This window comes from Lissotriton helveticus, chromosome 7 (assembly GCF_964261635.1).
Source record: "Lissotriton helveticus chromosome 7, aLisHel1.1, whole genome shotgun sequence".
NCBI classification, from domain to species: domain Eukaryota; kingdom Metazoa; phylum Chordata; class Amphibia; order Caudata; family Salamandridae; genus Lissotriton; species Lissotriton helveticus.
The window spans coordinates 976,770,417-976,790,341 of NC_136068.1; the positions used below are offsets into that span (position 1 = coordinate 976,770,417).

General features: G+C 43.1%; 1 protein-coding gene across 4 annotated transcripts in view; it reads left to right on the forward strand.

Moving 5' to 3' along the window:
- The first annotated feature begins 3,813 nt into the window (after window positions 1-3,813).
- Window positions 3,814-19,925, forward strand: part of SLC6A7 (solute carrier family 6 member 7) — a 454,425-nt gene continuing 438,313 nt past the window's right edge. Inside the window, exon 1 of one of the 4 annotated variants that reach the window (XM_078653584.1) lies at window positions 3,814-3,884. In XM_078653584.1, coding sequence (XP_078509710.1) covers window positions 3,852-3,884 — 33 coding nt within the window. In that variant the 5' untranslated portion in view covers window positions 3,814-3,851. Of the gene's footprint in view, window positions 3,885-6,685; window positions 6,838-19,925 lie in introns of those variants that run through there. The other 3 variants (XM_078653587.1, XM_078653585.1, XM_078653586.1) reach the window with 3 other exon arrangements.

The following is a 19,925-nucleotide window of genomic DNA, read 5'->3' on the forward strand; positions in this document are numbered from 1 at the left end:
CAAGGGTCGAGAGTGATCATTTTCCTCTGGAACTTTTTATTGATCCTCATATAATTAGAGATACCCACGGTCCCGCCTTATGTGAGGTAGTTGCTGATGTCCAATGTGAGCAGGCACATACAATTAATAATAATAGACGTGCTTTAAAATGGCCACATCTTTTAAGTGAGGGTAAGACCCTGGCTGCAGTTTATTCATTGTTTGACAGGACCTTTACACCCCTTGTAGGACAACCTTTGTCTACTGATAATTGTGACCACTTTGTTGAGCTACACAAGGTCTTTTTTAATGAATTAAGAGTCTATATGTCCAAATTGCCGAGGAAGAAACAGCAAAATGTACGCGTGGGATGCCACGGAAAACTTTGGTATGACCATGCTTGTAAAATGGCTAAGAGAAAGCTCCTATATGCGATCAGAAGTAAAACCCAAGATGATGTTAGACTTGCCAGGGAGGAGTATAAGCGAGTCCAAAGGGTATCGCAGAAAACATGGGAAGAGTCAATTTGGGCTGACATGCTGTCTGCTGCAAAACATAACGATAATGTTGGCTTTTGGAGGTTGGTTGCAAGTGGGGGGCATGCTGGTAGACCTGTGAGGGACTCGTTCATTGATGAAATGACATGGGTGACGCACTTTTCCAATTTGTACAAACCATATGATAATGGTAAGGAAGAGGAGCTCCCATGTTCACTTTCACTACCTGTATGTCTTGATTTTACCCTGGAAGAAACATATAGGGCAATTAATGAACTAAAAAATAACAAAGCTCCCGGCCCAGATAAAATATCGGGTGACCTCTATAAACATGTACCTGAAGTTTGGGCACCCTATATTAATCGTTTGTTTAATGCTCTGTCCATAAGTTGTAATTTTCCTGATAGTTGGCGCGCAGCAGAAGTTGTCCCGATTTTTAAAAAGGGAAAAAGATCTGTTCCCTCTAATTACAGACCTATTAGTTTAATGGACATTCTGCAAAAACTTTATGCCAAGCATCTACTATTTAGGATAAATGACTGGCTGGAGGAGTCGGCTATACTTTCCAAATTTCAGGCAGGCTTTAGGTCTAAGACCAGTACGATAGACCAGGTCTTTAGATTTTGTTGAAAAAATACGAGTTAATGCAGGGCTAGAGGGATGTTTAACGACCAAGCCTAAGTATTATCCCCCAAAGGAATCAACAAACAACAACAAACTTAGGGGTCTAAATTAAGGATTCATCCGTAGTCCTCTACTCTTCAAAACCTTGTCAATAGTACAGAGGTATGAATACAATGTGCTAACACATTGTATTCATACCTCTGTACTATTGACAAGGTTTTGAAGAGTAGAGGCCTACGGATGAATCCTTAATTTAGACCCCTAAGTTTGTTGTTGTTTCTTTAGATTTTGTTGTCTGTTTTGGAAGTATGTTCACATTCGGAAAGGTCATCTGTATGTAGCCTTTATCGATCTGAGGGCGGCATTCGACCTTGTTCCTCGCAATCTGCTATGGAAATCGTTAAACACAGCCGGTCTGCCAGAAAGTCTCTTGGTCCACATTATTGAATTGCACGCTAGAAATCACGCAAACATCAGGTGGGGTCCGAAAGGTGAACTGACGCGAGATATCCCGATCAAGCGTGGTGTCCGACAGGGATGCGTCTTGGCCCCCACCCTGTTTTCTATTTTTGTCAATGATGTGCCTGATTACCTTAATGCTTGCAGTAATGACTCACCACAGCTGAATGGAGAGAGAGTGCCCGCGTTGCTCTTCGCGGATGATACCATCTTAATATCCCAAACCAAGAAGGGCCTCCAGGCACTCTTAAACTCCTTCAGCAGCTACTGTGTGACCAAAGGGCTAGAAATAAATGTTGATAAAACAAAATGTATGGCTTTAAATCCTATTAGACCGGATAGAGGGAACCTGACCCTGAATGGGGAAACTTTAGGTACTGTGGAGAATTTTACTTATCTGGGGGTAGTACTCGATTCTAAGTTAACATGGAAGGCTCAAATCGAAAAAAGTAAGGTGTCATACGCCCATAATGCAAAACCTATAATCTGTAGATTGAATGCTAGTACAAGTAAAAGTATAACTCCCGTACTTGAACTTTTTAAATTTAAAATTCAATCTGCAGCCTTATATGGGGCTGAGATATGGGGACCATGGGCCAGGGAGAGTTTTCAAGGCCTTGATAATAAATTCATGAGAACAATTGTAAAGGTCCCAACCAGCACACCACTAATACCTCTCCATCTCGATTTGAACTTCAAACGAACCGACCACCTAACTATCATAAGACCACTAATGTTCTGGATAAGGATTTGGTCCACTCCGGAACTGGTAGATTACAGAAATGGTCTTCAAGAAGTATTGAATTTAGACTCTTTCAATTCCCTTCGGTGGTTCGGGCATGTTAAAAAATGGTTTGATAATCTGGGTCTGAGTTCGTTCTGGGAAAACCCAGAGAATTTACCAGCTTTTGCTAAAAATACAGTAAAAAGAGCATATTGGTGCTTTATGAACGACAGACATGTTCATGACAGTAGAATTGGCACCTTAACTAAAAAATTTTTAACCTTCAAAAGCGAACCATGTTTTGAATCCTTTCTGGACGAAATAGAGCCTCCTCTTGCCAAGACTCTCCTCCTGAAGTTCAGGTATGGGAACCTCATGCTGAATTCCAACATTGAGCGTTGGACAAATAAAAAACTGGATTGTCCTAAGAGTACAAATGAGAGATGCCCTATGTGTTCAGATTTATGCAAGGAGAATGAGGTCCATATGTTGTTTATATGTAAAGCATACCTGAAAGCTCGAAAAAGATGGCTCAAACCTATGTGTGTTCTTTTAGGAACTAGATCATGTTCTACAGCATACAGGATCCTAAAAACAAATACTGCACAGTTCATTGTATTTAGTATCAGTAGGTTTCTTCACTCAGTTTTTATTGTCCGAAAGAAATTGGGACAGGTGCTTTGAAGAGGGATTGATTTTAAACAGTGAACCTTGCTGCTAAAAATTGTACTTCCCCGCTGAATGAAATGATGTTTTTGATTTAACTGGTGAAAATTAATTTTGCAACGTATTACTGAAATTATTGTCTTAAATGATTTGATGCACGTATTCAATTCTAATATATGAGCTAATGAATGTATATATGTGTGTCTTTTATGGCCGTCGGCCGAAATAAAGAAATAAATAAAAAAATAAAAAAAAATAAAAAATTATAGAATTGTCCATTACTAGAGTCCAAACTACAAACCGAATCGATTCTTGGTGTTTTCTTTACATGTGATGTCATAACCCTGCCGTACAGAACTCGCGTATCGACCTTTGTAAGCTGAAAGGTCAATATTTAGCCGTGTGATTTGGCTAGACGTCTACAACAGGCGCTCAACCCACTGAGCTAACTTGAGTGGAAAGGAATGCTAACATTTACATAAAGCAGACACGCGGCACACCTGTACGACTTGGGAATCTCCTGTTGAAAGTGGTCGGTAAGGGTGAGGCGATGGGGAGTGACCGAGCTCCCCCATTTCGGCGAGTTATCGACCCCCTCCCCTCTCCCCGACACCATACACACCACAATCCCCTCGTTTCTGCTGCCATCTGTCCCCGCGCAGAGGGTTAATATATTGTCTTCGTTTCAGCATCCTTCCTAGGCTCTGCCAATCACCTCCGCGGGAGGGAGGAGAGGGAAAGCGGCCTCAGGACCACACCGTGCCCGCCAAGTGAGTGCGAGGGACCGCAGGACACGGCCCCTTGCCTCTTATCGTCCCTCCATGTTCAGGGGGGCCCCGGCTCCGGGGTCAGGCTGAGGGGAGCCCAGGGGGGGCTGGAGCGGTCCATCGCATAGCAACAGGATGAAGAGGCGACAGGAGCATCTTCTGCAGCAGGTAAGCGCCCCTCCGTCCTCCATCCACCCACCCACGAGAGGGGTACTCCCCCCTCCTAAAAGAGAATGCAGACCATAATTATGGATGATGAGCGAAGGCTAGGTACTTGTCCATTACGCTGCGATGGTAGGGAGAGGGTGGGGGTTACCCACTGTCAAACACGCTGCGGGGTTCGGGCACCCCTTCCTCAGATGTAAGCTATTAGACGTTTATTTTTTATGTTATTTTGTATGCTACGGATGAATTCGTTTTGCTCCTAGTAAAGGTTGGTCGTTTTTTATTTGCATTTATTTATTTATTAGCACCGCCGGTTTTGGAGGGGATCGCGGCTGGCGGACGCACCCAGTGTTGACGGGCATGGCTGGTGTGTGTTACAGGCGAGAGGGAGCGATACTCAAAGAAAGTCACTAAGTCAAGGTGAAACAGAGGTTAGACCGGGGCGGAGGGTAGAATGTGGAGAATGGTGCATTAAAAGCGACAGAGAGGGCTGCTGTCCGAGCCCTCGGAATGGAGGGGTGGCGAGTTAAGAGGTGGCGGGAGGGAGATTAGGAGGATGCCGCAACTTCAGTGTGACCATTGGTGTACCAGTGCGGGAGATGATGTGCGGGGGCACCAAGGGACGCGGTGATGATGGCAGTGCGAGAGTGTGGGGTCTCCCGGGCGGTGGGTAATGAGAGGGTTGTCAGAGGTCGGCTGTGGGGCGCGGATGTCTGTGACAGAACCAATTGATGGCGGTGTGAACTTATCAGTGTGCATGGAGGGAATGTGAAACACATAGAAGGGGTGAGGGAGCGCGATCCATTGTGCGCTTACGAAAGGGGGGGGGGGCATAGATAGGTGTTGTACTGCGGTGGGGCTACGTGACAGGTGTGCCAGTGGTTCGCTCTCTCAGTTCCAGTGTGCCCATCTCAAACCCCGCCCCTGTGTGGCAACCCCTCAGGTGAGTTCACTCCCGCGTGCTCACTCAGATCAGGTGGCTGTGGGTTGCAGTGGAAGGCGCCCCAGCCAGGCTGTCTCTCCAGGAGCACATAGAGTTAGTAAAGTGTCGTAACTGATAACACACGTTTGAAAGTGGAGCCAAAATGGCGCTCAATTCCTCAGTAAACTATAATTCCAAAATAAAGGCGAGCCAGTGTAAGAGAATTGAAGTTTCACATACATTGCTCATGATGTATTGGGCATTGTCCTTGTAAAGACTGAGGCGGGTTGGGGCTGCTAGGAGATTTACTTGGGGGGTGGGGTCTCTTCTGGCAGTTTCAGGAGAGAGGCCAAGGTGGTAAAGTGGTGGAGGTAGAGTGCCCTCAAGGGACACGCACTCGTCATGAGATACAAGGGTAAGTCCGGCCAAGGCCATTGCCCCTGAAGATACCTGAGGTCACCTGCAGCCAATGGGAGGCGGCCCTGCAGCTGGAGGGATGCGATGCCACCTGCAGCTTAGAAGAGGCCACAGCAGATGGCCCACAATGCCAGTCCTGCTCTTCGAAAAGCGCCCACTGGAGGCAACTCCGGGTGAAGATCAGGCGGCAAGGCCAGTGGAGAGGAGAAGGCTGCGAAAGGGGAGTGAGTACAGATAGTACGTGTGGATATAGGTGCAGCAATTACATTTGTTTTGAAAAGGAACCTAAACATTTATTTTCTAGTCATTCCTTACTTATGGATAACGGATTTTCAAACAAATAAATACATTACAGAGACTGAAAGGCTGATGACATTGAAAGATGCCTTTGGCGACATCATTCTTCACACATTTTGTGGAAAATACATTGTCTTGAGCAGCATCAATGTTGACATTTTGACCTTTGAGAGAAGTTCATGGTGTTTTCGTATCGTGTCACGTTGAGCTTATTATGGCATTCCATGTTTTTTCACGATAGTTTTATGTTGATAGTCTACGCCGCCTTCCTGGGTCTTATTCGGCCCCATTTGTCTCGCTATATACAGTATTTTTTTAAGTGCAGCGTCCGCCTAGTGTGTGACTTGCTTCTAGGCACTCCCACATTAGCTGTAAAATGTACTGATGCCCTGAAAGGAATGTAATTTACCCTATTGGATACATTTGGACAAATGGCGAAGGAGAGGGAGCACATAGTATCCAGATGCCCTGGTGCTCAAGTTAACAGGTCAGTGATAGGCGCACATTCCTAATTCATGGTCACTTTTTTGTGTGTGGAGAATCATTGTTTTCCTTTTAAACTAGTGTCCGTGTCACTATTCCACATGTGCCACGCCACGATGATTATTTGAGTCATTGTTATGAGTGGTCCTCGGAAGGGAATATTTACCACTGCCTCAGCGAGTGCTGGCCACGAACACCTACTCTATCTCTGCCGGGCGTAGGTGTAAGTTGAGGAGGAAGTTGTCTAGGGTCATGGGGGGGGAGGAAAGCGAGTCCCTCATAGAAGGTCCGGTCAGTGGTGTGCAGTCCTGCGCGCGCAGGTGAGCGGGGCGGCCTGGCGCGTTTCTTTACCGGAATGATTTATGACAGTAATCAGAGGGTGTGAGACAGACTGCAAACTCACACGCGATCACGGACTGTCTCTCTCGCTATGTCTCTCTCGCGCTTTCTGTCTCCTTCTCTATCCTCTTTCGCTCTTTGTGACTGTATCTTTTCCTTCTGCTCTCTTTGCATTTATCTCACATCCACACACACCTGCCGCCAGATAAGCTCACAGCTCATAGCCCCCCTCACAGAGAGGCACATGCCTCCATCCGTACTGACACACACTTGCTGGTGGGCAGAGCGGCGCGCTCTTCCGGTTTGAGTGTCGCGTATTTCCATAGAAACGCGGAGTGGCGGTTGCACCTGTGGAGCAGGCGCGCGCGGCCCACAGAGGAGCCAGAGCAGCCGGTTCATCATTAGCCGCTCACGTGGCTGCCGAGAAGGGTGTGACTCCATTGTACGATTGCACTGGCGTTGACTCCGACAGAGAAGGTAGTGGTACCAGCCTTCCAGGTACTAATGGGGTCTCGCATTTTATGAGAATAAAGAAACAAGGCGTCGGTAGTGAGAATACTCGGGCAGGTCTGAGAGGTGGGCGAGCCAACAAATTAACAGGGAGAGCCCCCCCCATACTGGTGAAATTGTCATCAGTGAGTCAAGAGGCCAAACTATTGTTGTTTTAACCCTGTATGTGGCCCAGGTTATTTTAAATTAGCATTGCAGTCTATTAAATCAAACGCAATAGTTTTCCGTACAGCTGGTATTCTGAACTCACGTATTTGAAAGTGCTTTCATTGGGACTTTAAGTGGGATGAAAAATCTGGGGGAAGGTTGGGTCTCTCAAAGGGGCGTGGCCAATGTAATTAAGGGCGTGGCTTAAACACTCGTAAATTAAAAATCTGTACTTAGCACAGTGTGCCGCCCGACGTGTATGTTGCTGTTTCTGTCATTGCATCCAGATATGTGATGCAACAAGTAACATCATACCTTCAACAAGTCAGGACTATTGGCTTTGTCAATGGTTGTTAGTTGCATTAGATAAATAAGCAGCAACTATGGCTTGTATATAATATTGAAAAAGCTTCCACTTAAAGCCCTGGTAATACCACAACACTGTTGCTGCTCCTTAGTTTCAAAAAGAGAAGGGAATTTGATGAAAGGGGGATGTGTTGTAATGTAGCTTGTCTTGTGAATCCTCCCTATGCTTGCCCCTGCTCTACTACTTGGCCCTTGATGATGTCATTGGAATGTTGGGAGGGTTGAACAGTAAGGAGATGTCAGTTGGTATAAGGGGCTGAGCAGTGGAACTGCTCCTGGTGGGGTCTGTTTCTTGTATCTACATAACATCTTATACAATAGATCTAAACTGAAGAATAAAGCTATGATCCTGGATACATCTATGGACTACAGATCTTTCATTATTTTAACAGAAATCCATAGAGAAATGAAATGAAATGAATGAAATGAAATGAAAAATTACATTTCTATAGCGCATAACTACCCGGAGGCCTCGCAGCGCTTTAGACTGATTACTGTGTCGGGCCAACGGGTACCTAATACGCTTTTGCAAACAGGTGGGTCTTCAAGGCCTTCCTGAAGGACTGTAGGTTGCTGTCTTCTCTCAAAGTAAGAGGCAGAGAGTTCCAAAGCCTTGCTGCTGTGTGGGTAAAGGAGCGGCCGCCCCATCTGGCCCTCCTAACTTTGGACGGGGTTGCCAGATGTAGTGTGCCAGAGCGAAGGGCTCTGGAGGGAGTGTAGGGAGTGTAGGGTGACACTAGAGAATGCAGAATAGCCGGGCCAGTTCGATGGAAAGATTTGTGTAAAATGCACATGGCTTTAAACTGCGTTCGAGCAGCCACCGGTAGCCAGTGGAGTTCTTTTAGCGCCTTCCTGGCAGATTGCCAGCGAGGGATGTTAAACAGCAATCGGGCGGCACAGTTTTGGGTGACCTGGAGCCTGTTGACCACTGCCGCAGGGGCTCTCAGATATAACACATTTCCATAGTCCAGGCGAGAGAGTATAAGGGCCTGCACCATGACCCTCCTCGCCTGGATTGGGAGCAAAGGGAGCACTTTGCGGAGCATTTTCATCAACCCGACGCAGGTGGAGGCAGTTTTACTGGCTTGAGCTGAGAAATCCAGTGCTTTGTCGAGCCAAATTCCCAAGCTCTTTATCAGGGGTTTCGGGGGGGGGGCACCGAGACATGAGGGCCAGATGGAAGTTAAATTGGTCAGAGAAGAATTGCCCAATAACATGATCTCGGTTTTCCCCCCATTGAGTTTAAGGTGGGAAGAATGCATCCACTTAGCAACAGCCTCTAGACAGGGGCCCAAGATGTTAAATGAGCCCTCCGAATGGTCCAGGGAGACCACCAGTTGGGTATCATCGGCGTATGTAATAATCCGCACACCAAACGGGTGGACTATCCCCTCTAGAGGCTGCATGTAAATGTTAAAGAGGGTGGGGCTCAGGGAGGAGCCCTGAGGAACACCACAGCTGAGCGGATGCTTAGATGAAACCACCTCGCCCTCAAACACCCGGAAAGATCGCTCGTCCAGGAAGGAGGTCAGCCACGCAAGGGCCGCGCCCGACACACCCATGCTCTTCAAACGATGTAATAATGTGGCATGGTTAACTGTGAAATTTACTCTCTTTAAAGGATTTCCTTTCCCCTACAACGCTCACCTGGCATCACGTCATGCCGTAACTTTTCCACTAGCGAGAAGTGAGCAGTGTGAGCATGCGCACATGATGTGCCTGCTGTCACGAAAAAAATGGATCGCCTGTGCCAGGGCACAAAACAGAGCCCGATAAAGACTCGTTACAAGGTCACCTTTAAAAAACTACTGGTGCTCAGCACCGGTGAGACCCGGCCAACTTAAAGTTCTGGCTTTCATAAAAGTTTATGAAGAAAAAGGAGCTTTAGTGAAATACATTCTTTTTCTAAGATCACACACTTTAAGCAGGGAAACCACGATTTATCCAGCTTTACTTGTTTCACTTTGTACAATTCAGCCACTAAATCGGTATCAAGCTGGCTCTTCTTGCTGTTCAATGCTGTACTTTTACCTCCTTGTGAATGTGTCTGTAGTTGTTATTGCACAAACTCAATCTTAAGGTATTTGAGCTCTTTACATGAACATCGGTTCCATTACACAAGGTCAAATGATTTTTTTAAGCAGAGAGAGATTAAATGATTTGCCCAGAATCACAGGATGTTGCAGTGACATCAGACTCAAACCTGGTTCCTCAGTTCCAAAGACAGAAGCTTTGGTGGCAGTAGCATAAAACAGGTCCCGCAGTCCCCGCGGTGCGGGGGGCCAAAAAGTTGAAGGGGCCACCCTCACCACAGTACTCGGGCCTGAGAGCTCCTGATTAAATCCAGATTGGGGGCTTCTCCATGTACCTTGCAGGGGGGACCCCTCAAGTTTCGTTACGCCTCTGTTTGGTGGTAATGACAGATCCTGGAAAGGTGACCAGTCAACCTTTGCGAAGCGCCTTCCTCTGAATGGCAACAGGTGTTGCAGCATTTTTAGTATCTATTTACTGTTTGAGCTAGAAACAATTTGTTTTTTAAAATCTCCAGATTGTACAGCAGATGATGAATTATGTGACACTTGCTACAAATTCATATTTACGCAGGAGAAGACATCCCAGACGCAAAACCACATCATTCTAGTGTCTCTGCTTATAGTACAACCCACATCTTCTCCTTACCCTCTACAATTCACATCCTGGCACAATGCATATATTCTTACCCATCACCTCCTCTTTATCATATTACCTACTTCCCCATAAAACCCCTACTCACTAATCCAGTTTCACCCTTTCACCTACATCTGATAGTCATCTTGTCAATACTGAAATCGAAGGGACAAAGATTAGACAATCTGTACTGGCTTCCCAATGCTTTCCGTTTGCGCTTGTCTTGAACTATGGGACTGGGCTCCAATCCCCTTAAGTTCTCCGAAATGCTGTAACATCCTAGAATTAATTGTTTATGGAGTACAAAATGTTCAAGTAGGAGAGCATTTTACCAGGGACACTTGAATCTTCCAGAAATTGATGACCACATTATGAGGAAGGGTTTACAACATTTTGCAACAAGAAAATACAATTTATCTGGTGTAGCACAGCACATTTTATTTTACAGTTTTATAACTATTTAGTAATAACACACATTATTATGGTCTGGATAAATGTTTCACCTCATTATTATCAATTTGACATTGGAATTCAACATCAAACAACTAGAAGGTGGTTTTGTGTAGGGATATTGACACACAAATATCAACTTTTATTTATTTATTTATTTGCGAGTTTGTAACGCGCTAGGATCACCTCCCGAAGGAGTATCTCCGCGCTTTTGGCAGCCTTGTTGCAAATAAACAATCCTGTCACTGTAACTTAATAATTTTAAAATAGAAAGGTTTTTAGCTGTCTCCTAAAAGGGAGATGCTCCTTAAAATTGACTACCAGTATATTGTGAAGGTGAGCATAGTTTTATTGTTCGTATAGTAGTTAGTATCTTAACTCCACATCCACGTACCTTGACAACATATATACCATCAAGAGATGCAAATGTGTAGTTACATTAATACCAAATCATGCTTATCTTGCCCATGTATCAGTAGTCAATATTTTGGAGTTGATATTTTTGTAGGTCAGTGTGAAAAACTTGATTTTATGGTGCTTCTCCTACCAAGTTAATGTATACAAAGTGTCACCCACTACACGGCAGAAGGCCTAGCAATGTTTTTAGGAACCTTTGATCCATTTGAGCTAGAAGCATATCTTGGTGGATGGTGTGGTAAGCATGGTAAGTCTATAATGATGCATAAAACACAGTGGCCCAGATTGCACAATTTCAGTTGCTCTGGATAGTAGATACTGTCGCAAACTGGGTTAATTTTCAACTAGCATATCTGATAGGTTCACAGAGGGGCCCTTTCTTTGTGTCCAGAATAGGCTATCCTTTCTCAGAAAAAGACAGGGAAAGTTTTGGGGAAGTAGGCCTCCAAATCACTGATGATTGCTCCCTTGTAAGTTTATAGTTATGAACAGGGCTCTGGGTTTTATGGTATTTATTTTTTTGACATTTCCATCTGTATTTATCCATATTTATTTTTAGTCAATGTTATCTGTATTTATCCATATTTATTATGGGTATTTTGAGAAAAAGAAAGCTGAAACTGGTATATTTCCACATTTATTTAACCAATACATATGCAGTCATTCTTGAATGCCTGCTAGGTTTAGTGATATGAACATCCGAGAAGATAAATCAATGCACTTATATGAAAATATGCGCATTTCAGTATCAGCTTTGTACATATCTTCTGCTGTTTAAGCCTCTTTTCTAGAAGTCCTTTCTTTTGTAACTCACTTATTTATCAATCGACACAGTAATTGGCCTGACAGTTATGGCAAAGTGTATTTAGAATCATTGAAAAAGCACCCAGTTTCCGTTTTATCCACTTTTAAAAAATAAATACAGACAAGAAAATAAATGGTTTTCTGTCTGTCTTTATCTGTAAAAATCAGCAAAAATGGAAAACAGGGAGCCTTAGTTATGACACAGATATTTCACTTTATCTTCAGTGGAGTCACTGACACTGAAGTCTCCTTAACAGAGGTTCAAGACTCCAAAGTCGGCCCCACTTGCCACCTGCCCATAAAATCCTGGTGGTAAGCATGGTAAGTCAATAATTATACATAAAACACAGTGTACCTGATTGCGCAATTTCAGTAGTTCTGGATAGTAGATACTGTCGCAAACTGGGTTCATTTTCAATTAGCATATCTGATAGGTTCACAGAGGGGTCCTTTCTTTGTGTCCAGAATGGGCTATCCTTTCTCAGAGAAAGACAGGGAAAGCTTTGGGGAAGTAGGCCTCCAAATCACTGATGATTGCTCACTTGTAAGTTTATAGTTATGAACAGGGCTCCCGGTTTTATGGTATTTATTTTTTTGACATTTCCATCTGGATTTATCTATATTTATTTTTAGTCAACTTTATCTGTATTTATCTTTATTTATTATGGGTATTGTGAGAAAAATAAAGCGGAAACGGGTATATTTCCACATTTATTTAACCAATAAATATGCAGTCTTTCTTGAATGCCTGCTAGGTTTAGTGATATGAACACCCCAGAAGATAAATCAATGCACTTATATGAAAATATGTGCATTTCAGTATCAGCTTTGTACATATCTTCTGCTGTTTAAGCCTCTTTTCTAGAAGTTCTTTCTTTTGTAACCCACTTACTTATCAATCCACACAGTAATTGGCCTGGCAGTCATGGCAAAGTGTATTTACAATCACTCAAAAAGCACCCAGTTTCCGTTTTATCCACTGTTAAGAAATAAATACAGACAAGAAAATAAATGGTTTTCTGTCTGTATTTATCTGTAAACATCAGCAAAAATGGAAAACAGGGAGCCTTAGTTATGACACAGATATTTCACTTCATCTACAGTGGAGTCACTGATACTGAAGTCTCAACAGAGGTTCAAGACTCCAAAGTCGGGCCCACTTGCCACCTGCCCATAACATCCTGTGTGGCGGTCAGCTCAGCAGTATTTGCCTTTTAAAAATACACTAAAACAAGCATGCTTTTCTTTCAGACAGCCTCATCTAAGAGGGAATGTTGTTCTGGGCTCAGAAAACTCTGAAGCCCAATCAGGCCGAGCCATACACACACAAAGAGAGAATAAGGACCGTAGGAATGGAGACTTGCTGTCTGTTTGGAAAGGGGTCGAGGGCAATTTAATGAACAATACAGTTGAACAATGTAAATAAGTAATAAGCAAAGTCCAGGCACTCCAATCAAATATTTATGTACAATAGTTAAAATAAATAAAAAAAACACCAAAACCAAATAACGCAGAGGGACAGTCAATGAGGCTGTGTAGGGCAGAGATGCTGCTAGGGAAGAACCAAGCGATGATTTAGAGAAGAGTAGGGAAATGTAATCCTGTAGAAAGCTGTGGTAGGGGGATTTCCACTATAAACGATATTTCCACGGAAGGGATATACAATGCTTCTTTTGAGCCGGTGGTTTCCGGTGCTCTGCACCAGCACTTCATTGTCAACATGGCACTTATTTCAGTCTGCAACATGGCGGAGCAATTAATGTAATTTAGAAATTAGCACAACAGCAGTTGTTTTTAATTAAATATACATTAAAACCGACTAATACTTGCCGCCCAAGCCATTATTTTAGGTTTGGGGGCCTATAATAGACTGAATTGCCACAGTTGTGGGAGTGTGATGGTGAGTAGTTGTGTTGGTTGTGCCATTGGCAGTGCTGACAGGGGCAATGGGTGATGCAAGCTGCAGTAGCATTCTGACGAGTGCCTGGCACTTATTCTTTTGACAAATTAATCACTGGCTTTTCCAACAGAGGACTTTTCATCCTTATGAATGGTAAATTCCCTGACCAGAGAATCCTCCAGTAGAGGACATTCTGATACCACTGTATATCACAGGATTCTACACCACCATTCTTCTCTCAATCAAGTCCTAAATCGGCGGGTAAAGACACTCCTTTCATGCACCAACCAAAACCAAAAACAGCTGCAACTGGAATAGCAAGTCTGGGCCATAATCCTTCTTGTCTATGTGATGTCTCTGGGTTCCTTGTGCACTCTCATGTCTGCAGATGCAGTAATCTTTGTGCGCCTGATCTAATCCCTGGTCTTGATTCTTTAGCCACTTTGCTTGAAGGACTGTCTACTCATCATCGACATCTGTCTTCTTCCAGATATTTCAAACTTTTGAAAACTGAGGCCAGGTATAATCCTAATCCTAATCACAATACCTTTAATAGATTGTAAAAATAAATATATATATATATTATAAGCTTAATCCATGGTAAAGACAAACTGACCTACAAGCATGCATTCCTGTCATAATTGGAAAAAAAACAAGCATTTGCAATGCAATAGGTTTCGCATTTGCGAGAGTGTAAGCTATTGGCATTGTAAATGACAATACTTTTTTATTTATCTGTTTTGATAATTAACACATTTATGTATTAATTATCAAAACAAATAAATAAATGAATGCATGAATGTTAGGCCGACCCCCTCTGGGGCCAGCCAAACATTCATGCACACTTGCATGTTCGCCACCCAGGCTGCATTACAGCCTGGGTGGAGAACATGCCCAGGGTCCCATTCCCTATCTGAGTGCCGAACCATGGCACTCAGACCAATCACTACGCTACATTGCAGTGTTGTGATTGGCTCAGGGGAGTCTGGGTTCTTCCTGCTTCCACAAAAGCCAGGAAGAGTACGAGAGGTTAGAGGAAAGGTGGCGGCCGGACGCATCCAGGGCTGTTTTTTAAAATGTATTTTTAATTCCCTTCCCCCTCTCTCTGCTCTCCGCCTCCACCTTCCCATGCCCGTTTAGAAGCATCTGCTACTGGTTCTCCTTCTTGTACAATGTCCGACTCTGTGTGGGCTGATGAACATTATTTTCTGGATAAAATGAGCAAACCACTTCTATTCCATTTTTGCTGAGATTATGGCTTTTTCATATTTTACCTATGCTAGACTTCAGGACAAGCCCATCTCCTGAACACCGTGTAAAAATAATTGGAAACTGGTAATGGCGTCTGTCCCAGAGCTTCAAAGGGAAGGCAGTTGCATGATCAGGAGAGAATGAAAAGGAGATGGTTTCATCAAATGTGCCTCCAACTCTCCATGTATAGGTGTGATATATAATATGCTTTTCTGAGCATTACACCTTAACAAAGACCTTTTATATATAGAGCTCATTAAATTGTATGTTTCTACTGTGTTAAACAAACTTTTAAAAAATCAGAAGTAAAAACAGCACCTTAAAATCTGCAGATATGTTCTGTGTTTAATAAACGTTCCTAAAAAACCTTTTTGTTAGCTCAGTTTCTTATGCAATTGACTTTGCAAAATTCAATGCAGGTCCACAGCGCCTTCTTGCAAGCACACTTGCCTGTAAAAACTAGTAGCAGCTTTGCAGCCACACTTGACAAGTACACCACACGCCTTAGATGCCACTGGTTGTGCTGTCCGCAATGGGGTCCAGCACTGACTGTCTCCATCCATTTTCCACCCCGTCCCTCTGGAGTGGGTAGCCCCTTGCTGAGGTACGTCACATTTGGACCAGATCCCTGCCTGGTAAACAGCACACTTTGTATGTTCAAGAAGTGTACACTGTGTTGGCGGGATGGCTTTCATTATCTTGTTTCACCTCACCGCCAAATCCTGGAATGACCGCCCCCCCTCCACCCGCGTACTTCACCTTCACTCGTGGACCTCAGAAAGGGACTCAAGACCTGGCTCTTCGACTTGAGTCCTGCGAGACCTCAGCACCTGGATACCCCAAAGGGGTGAATATCCAAGCCCTATAATTACAGTACAGCCTGGTCAATTGATTGATTGATTGATTGATTGAATCCATTGTCTTGTCCCTAAAGCTCCCTCGTCTTTTGAATTTCAATATATCTAGACTGCCAGCTTTGCATCTCTTCAGGATCCCCTGACTGGCCTGGTGGACACTTTATCTTATCTGCTCTCCTGGTGTACCCGTTTTGTTTCTCAGTGGAGCTTTTGGGACTCCAACCAGGCATCAAAATCAACCTTAACTGAGCTTTTAGCTGAAAACATTAATTCTTCATTTAATTTTCCGCACTCAGAACTTCCCTCTTAAGATGAAATAATTTCTGCATCCTCAAACTCAGAACAGTTCGTTATGGGTTTTATTAATTTATTTATTTAGTTTGTTTCTTTTTTGGTATTTTAAGTTTTATATAGTACAGCCAGATCAAGTTAATGTCCGAGCAACTTACGTATTTAAAAAGGCATTACAAACTTTGTGAGAAACAAGTAACAGTATACGCTCCTGATTTCCTAGCCTTGCTGGCATGTGCACTCTTTGAAAAAAGTTTGGGTGCTAAGTTTCATCTTCCTGGTAAGGATGCTTGTTGAACTAACTTTCCTAACTTTTCAGGGGTGGGTGGTTGTATTTAAAAATCTTATTATTTGTGGCATAGATAATAGATATAAATACAATCACAATCTACATAAACCCGAAAAGTACAGATAAACAGATCACAGAGTAGCCCCTTAGGGTTTGTTTGAGCACAGATCCAATGGAAATAACGAACACCACTCACATAAGTATGTAGCACAATACTTTGCCTTCTCATAAAATGGTGCCAGGTGCTACATATAACCAACGGGGATAGTGCTTGCAGTACTGTGTCAAGTGCTTCTTATAATCAAGGGCGATAGTGCTAAAAAAAAAAATATATATTCGCTTCCTGTAAGTGATTGCAATAATAAGAGATCTAGGAAGCTATCCACAGTTAACTTCTCAAAACGATGTCAGCAGAACAGTACAAAGAGAGAGAAATATTGAAGTTTCAAGCCCAAACATAGATGATTATGGGTCTTCATCATGACATTGTCCACAACATCTAGGGTAACAATCCTTGAATTCAAGGAAGCAGAAAATTGCTATCCAACACAATATCGGTAGCTCTAATTAGTAGGTAATTTCTTAATAATCTGGGTAGCAATCTTTTTCACAAATGACCTCTCTTAAGGAGGAGCGTCAAAACAAGCAGTGCACCATCAGTGTCCAAGCTAGTCAGCTCACGCTGGTACAATTGTATGGCAATAAAACAAGTGTGTTTAATATGTATGCCGATATAATCAATGGTGTTCATTATTTCTGGTAAATCCCACTATAATTGCTTTTACATTGACAGTTTTTTTTTCTGAAACTTTGTCAAAACAAACCTGAAGTGACAATCATGTGATCTGTTTATGTAGTTCATAGACAAACATTTGCTCTAGGAGAGGCCTGAGGATTAGAATAGCTTGGTTTGGGTACCACATCTTTGAGTATAAGCTTAATTGTCGGTTTACGCTGATATTTTAATGATTAGTTAGTAACGCTTTCATACTTCTCTTAAAGCAGATGTATGGACAGGCAGTCTTAAGCGTAAACGATATTATTTCAGATTCTGAGTACTGCCCAAGAAAAGGATGTTGCTTGATTAATGTCTGGATTTCAAGCACAAATCTTTCTTGGTTTATGGAGTTTCAATTCTCCAAAGATTTTCATTGGGTCGAGCCTAGCGTAGCGGGCATGCGCTGCGCTAGAAGATGACCTTTTGGAATCGCTCTGCACTTTTCCTCACACTCATCCGTGTCACAGCATCCACCTTGCGAGAGCGAGCAGCGGCACGCAGGGGCCATCTGTTTGTAAGTAGCATGGCTGCGCGCGCTTGTACATTTGCCTGCTCATGGTCGCTTTCACTTTCTTGCTCGCTCAACATCCTGTTTTTGTGTAGTCTTTGTTCGATGCAGACATCCGGGCGCTTGTTTATTTATCGCCTTCGTGATTATCTCTCCCGCTGCACTCCGTGTTACTCTTTCAAGTTCCCTTCCATAGTGCTTCGGCATTCCACCCCACCCTCCCCAGCCTCCCCAGTGTTCCTTTCCTCATTTTGTACTGGTCAGGACATTACAATACTTGTCACATCTGCAAAAATTGTCCAGGTGGCAACTCTTACTGCCACAAAATGTAAAGCAAAGGTGTTAATCCAGACTCCCTTCCCAACATTCCTTCTTTGGCAATAGGCACATTTCTTTTTATTTTCTTTAATTGTGCAGCATACTATGAGATACACTGTTGAGTTATAACACAAGGAAACACATATTTTATCAAAGTAGGCAGATTTCATATAAGCTTCAGATTAAAAAAAATATGCATATATTGCTTTCAAACTAGTCCTTTTTTGTTTTTGTGTTGTATGGTTACTGGTCAGATGTTTCCTAAAATTTACGGATTTGTTTTTGGTGTTGCAATCAATCAATCAATCAATAAAAACTTTATTCGGATAACAAAGTATCCACAAAAGTACAAATCAGAAAAACAATTTTAAAAGAAACAACATACAATTACATCGTGCATACAGATTCAAAGGTCGTGCATGGACTGTCTAGCTCGGACGGCTATGCGCAAGAAAGTGCTAGTGCGAAAGATGAGTTCATCAATGTCCATAGTTAAGATCAATAAATAAGCGTTTTCCAGGCTAATTGGTTTTAGGTTTTTTTTTAAAAAAGGATTAAGAGCATTTCAGTGTATTTCATATAAAATTTACAGAAGAATAAAAAGTGCATACAGGATTGATGGCTTAGTCCATTGCACGGGCAAGGGAGAGGGTCACAGTCTTTCCGATAACCAAGGGGAAAACAAAGTGCGAATTTAATTGAGCCTGCCCTTAGGCGGAATAATAATCCTCGCACCCACTGGCTCATCGGGAGTGTTAGATAATAAGGGATAGGTGTAGTTAAAAAATCAAGAGCCAGCTATGAGGAAACAGTGGTCTTAAGGGATTCCCGAGTGAGTCTTTCTTCAGAGTAAAGAGTGTATAAGGCGTTCCTTATCTCATTTTTGGATGGGGGTTTGTCTGTGTTGGGGTTAATAAAGACATACCCATAATTAATACTACACAGACTTTTATACACTCCAGAAAGCCAAGGAATGTCGAAACATTTGTCACAGTTCCGACAATCGGTGATAATATCCCTAGTAAGTGAGGCCATTGGATTGTTCCAGATGGAAAGCCAAAATAAGGCAGGGCAAGCACGAATGAAGTCCTCGATAAAATTCAAAGTTTAGCTCCTTATGGCATACATATTGCGCAGTTGAAATAGGAACACAAAGTAACTTTCTAAGAAATCTATTTTCTTCCAACTGCATGGTGCCACATTTGGCCACACCCCAAACCTCTGCGCCATAAGTGGCGACAGGTGAACACTGGGCTTTATAGATTTTCAGAACAGCAGATAAGGTGCCAGTGTTCTTGGAGCGCGGTAGAATAAGAATTGAGTTAATGGCCTTTGAGAACCTACCCCTGGAGTGAGTGATATGCTCAGTCTAGGAGTTGTTCGCAGCAAAGACCACCCCCAAATAGGGGAAATTATTGGTGGACCACAATTTATCTGCGCCAACCGAAATACTGCCTAAATGTCGTTTGTTGGAGCCACAGGACATAATAAAGGATTTCTTGAAATTAGTCTTTAAGTCGAGAGACTCCATGTGGTCAACAAATCCCTTCACCAAAATGCGTAAAGCATTAGGTGTGCGGCCCATGAGGACCGCATCATCTGCGTAAAGCAGAACGGGTAAGGGTTTGGCCAAAATTTTCGGAACATCAGGGGTTAGAGAAATAAGGCTTTTGTGAAGGCCATTGATACAAATAATAAAAAGAAGAGGGGCTAAAATGCAACCTTGTCTCACCACTCTATGGACTTTAAAAGTATTTGTAACTTCACCCCCCTGACCAATTCTAACACAAGCATTCAAATCCTTGTGCAGATAGGCCAAGAAGCGCACAAGGGGCTCATCTAGGCCATAATCCAGAAGGGCTGTCCAGAGTTTCGATCTGTTGACATAATCGAACGCACTGGACAGGTCCATAAAAGCAAGGTACACTGGTGTCTACGTGCAATATTATATTTCCCCAAGATTAGGTTAAGATTAAGACACTGCTCAATGGTTCCGACCCTATTACGGAAACCTAATTGGCAGCGTTCCAAGA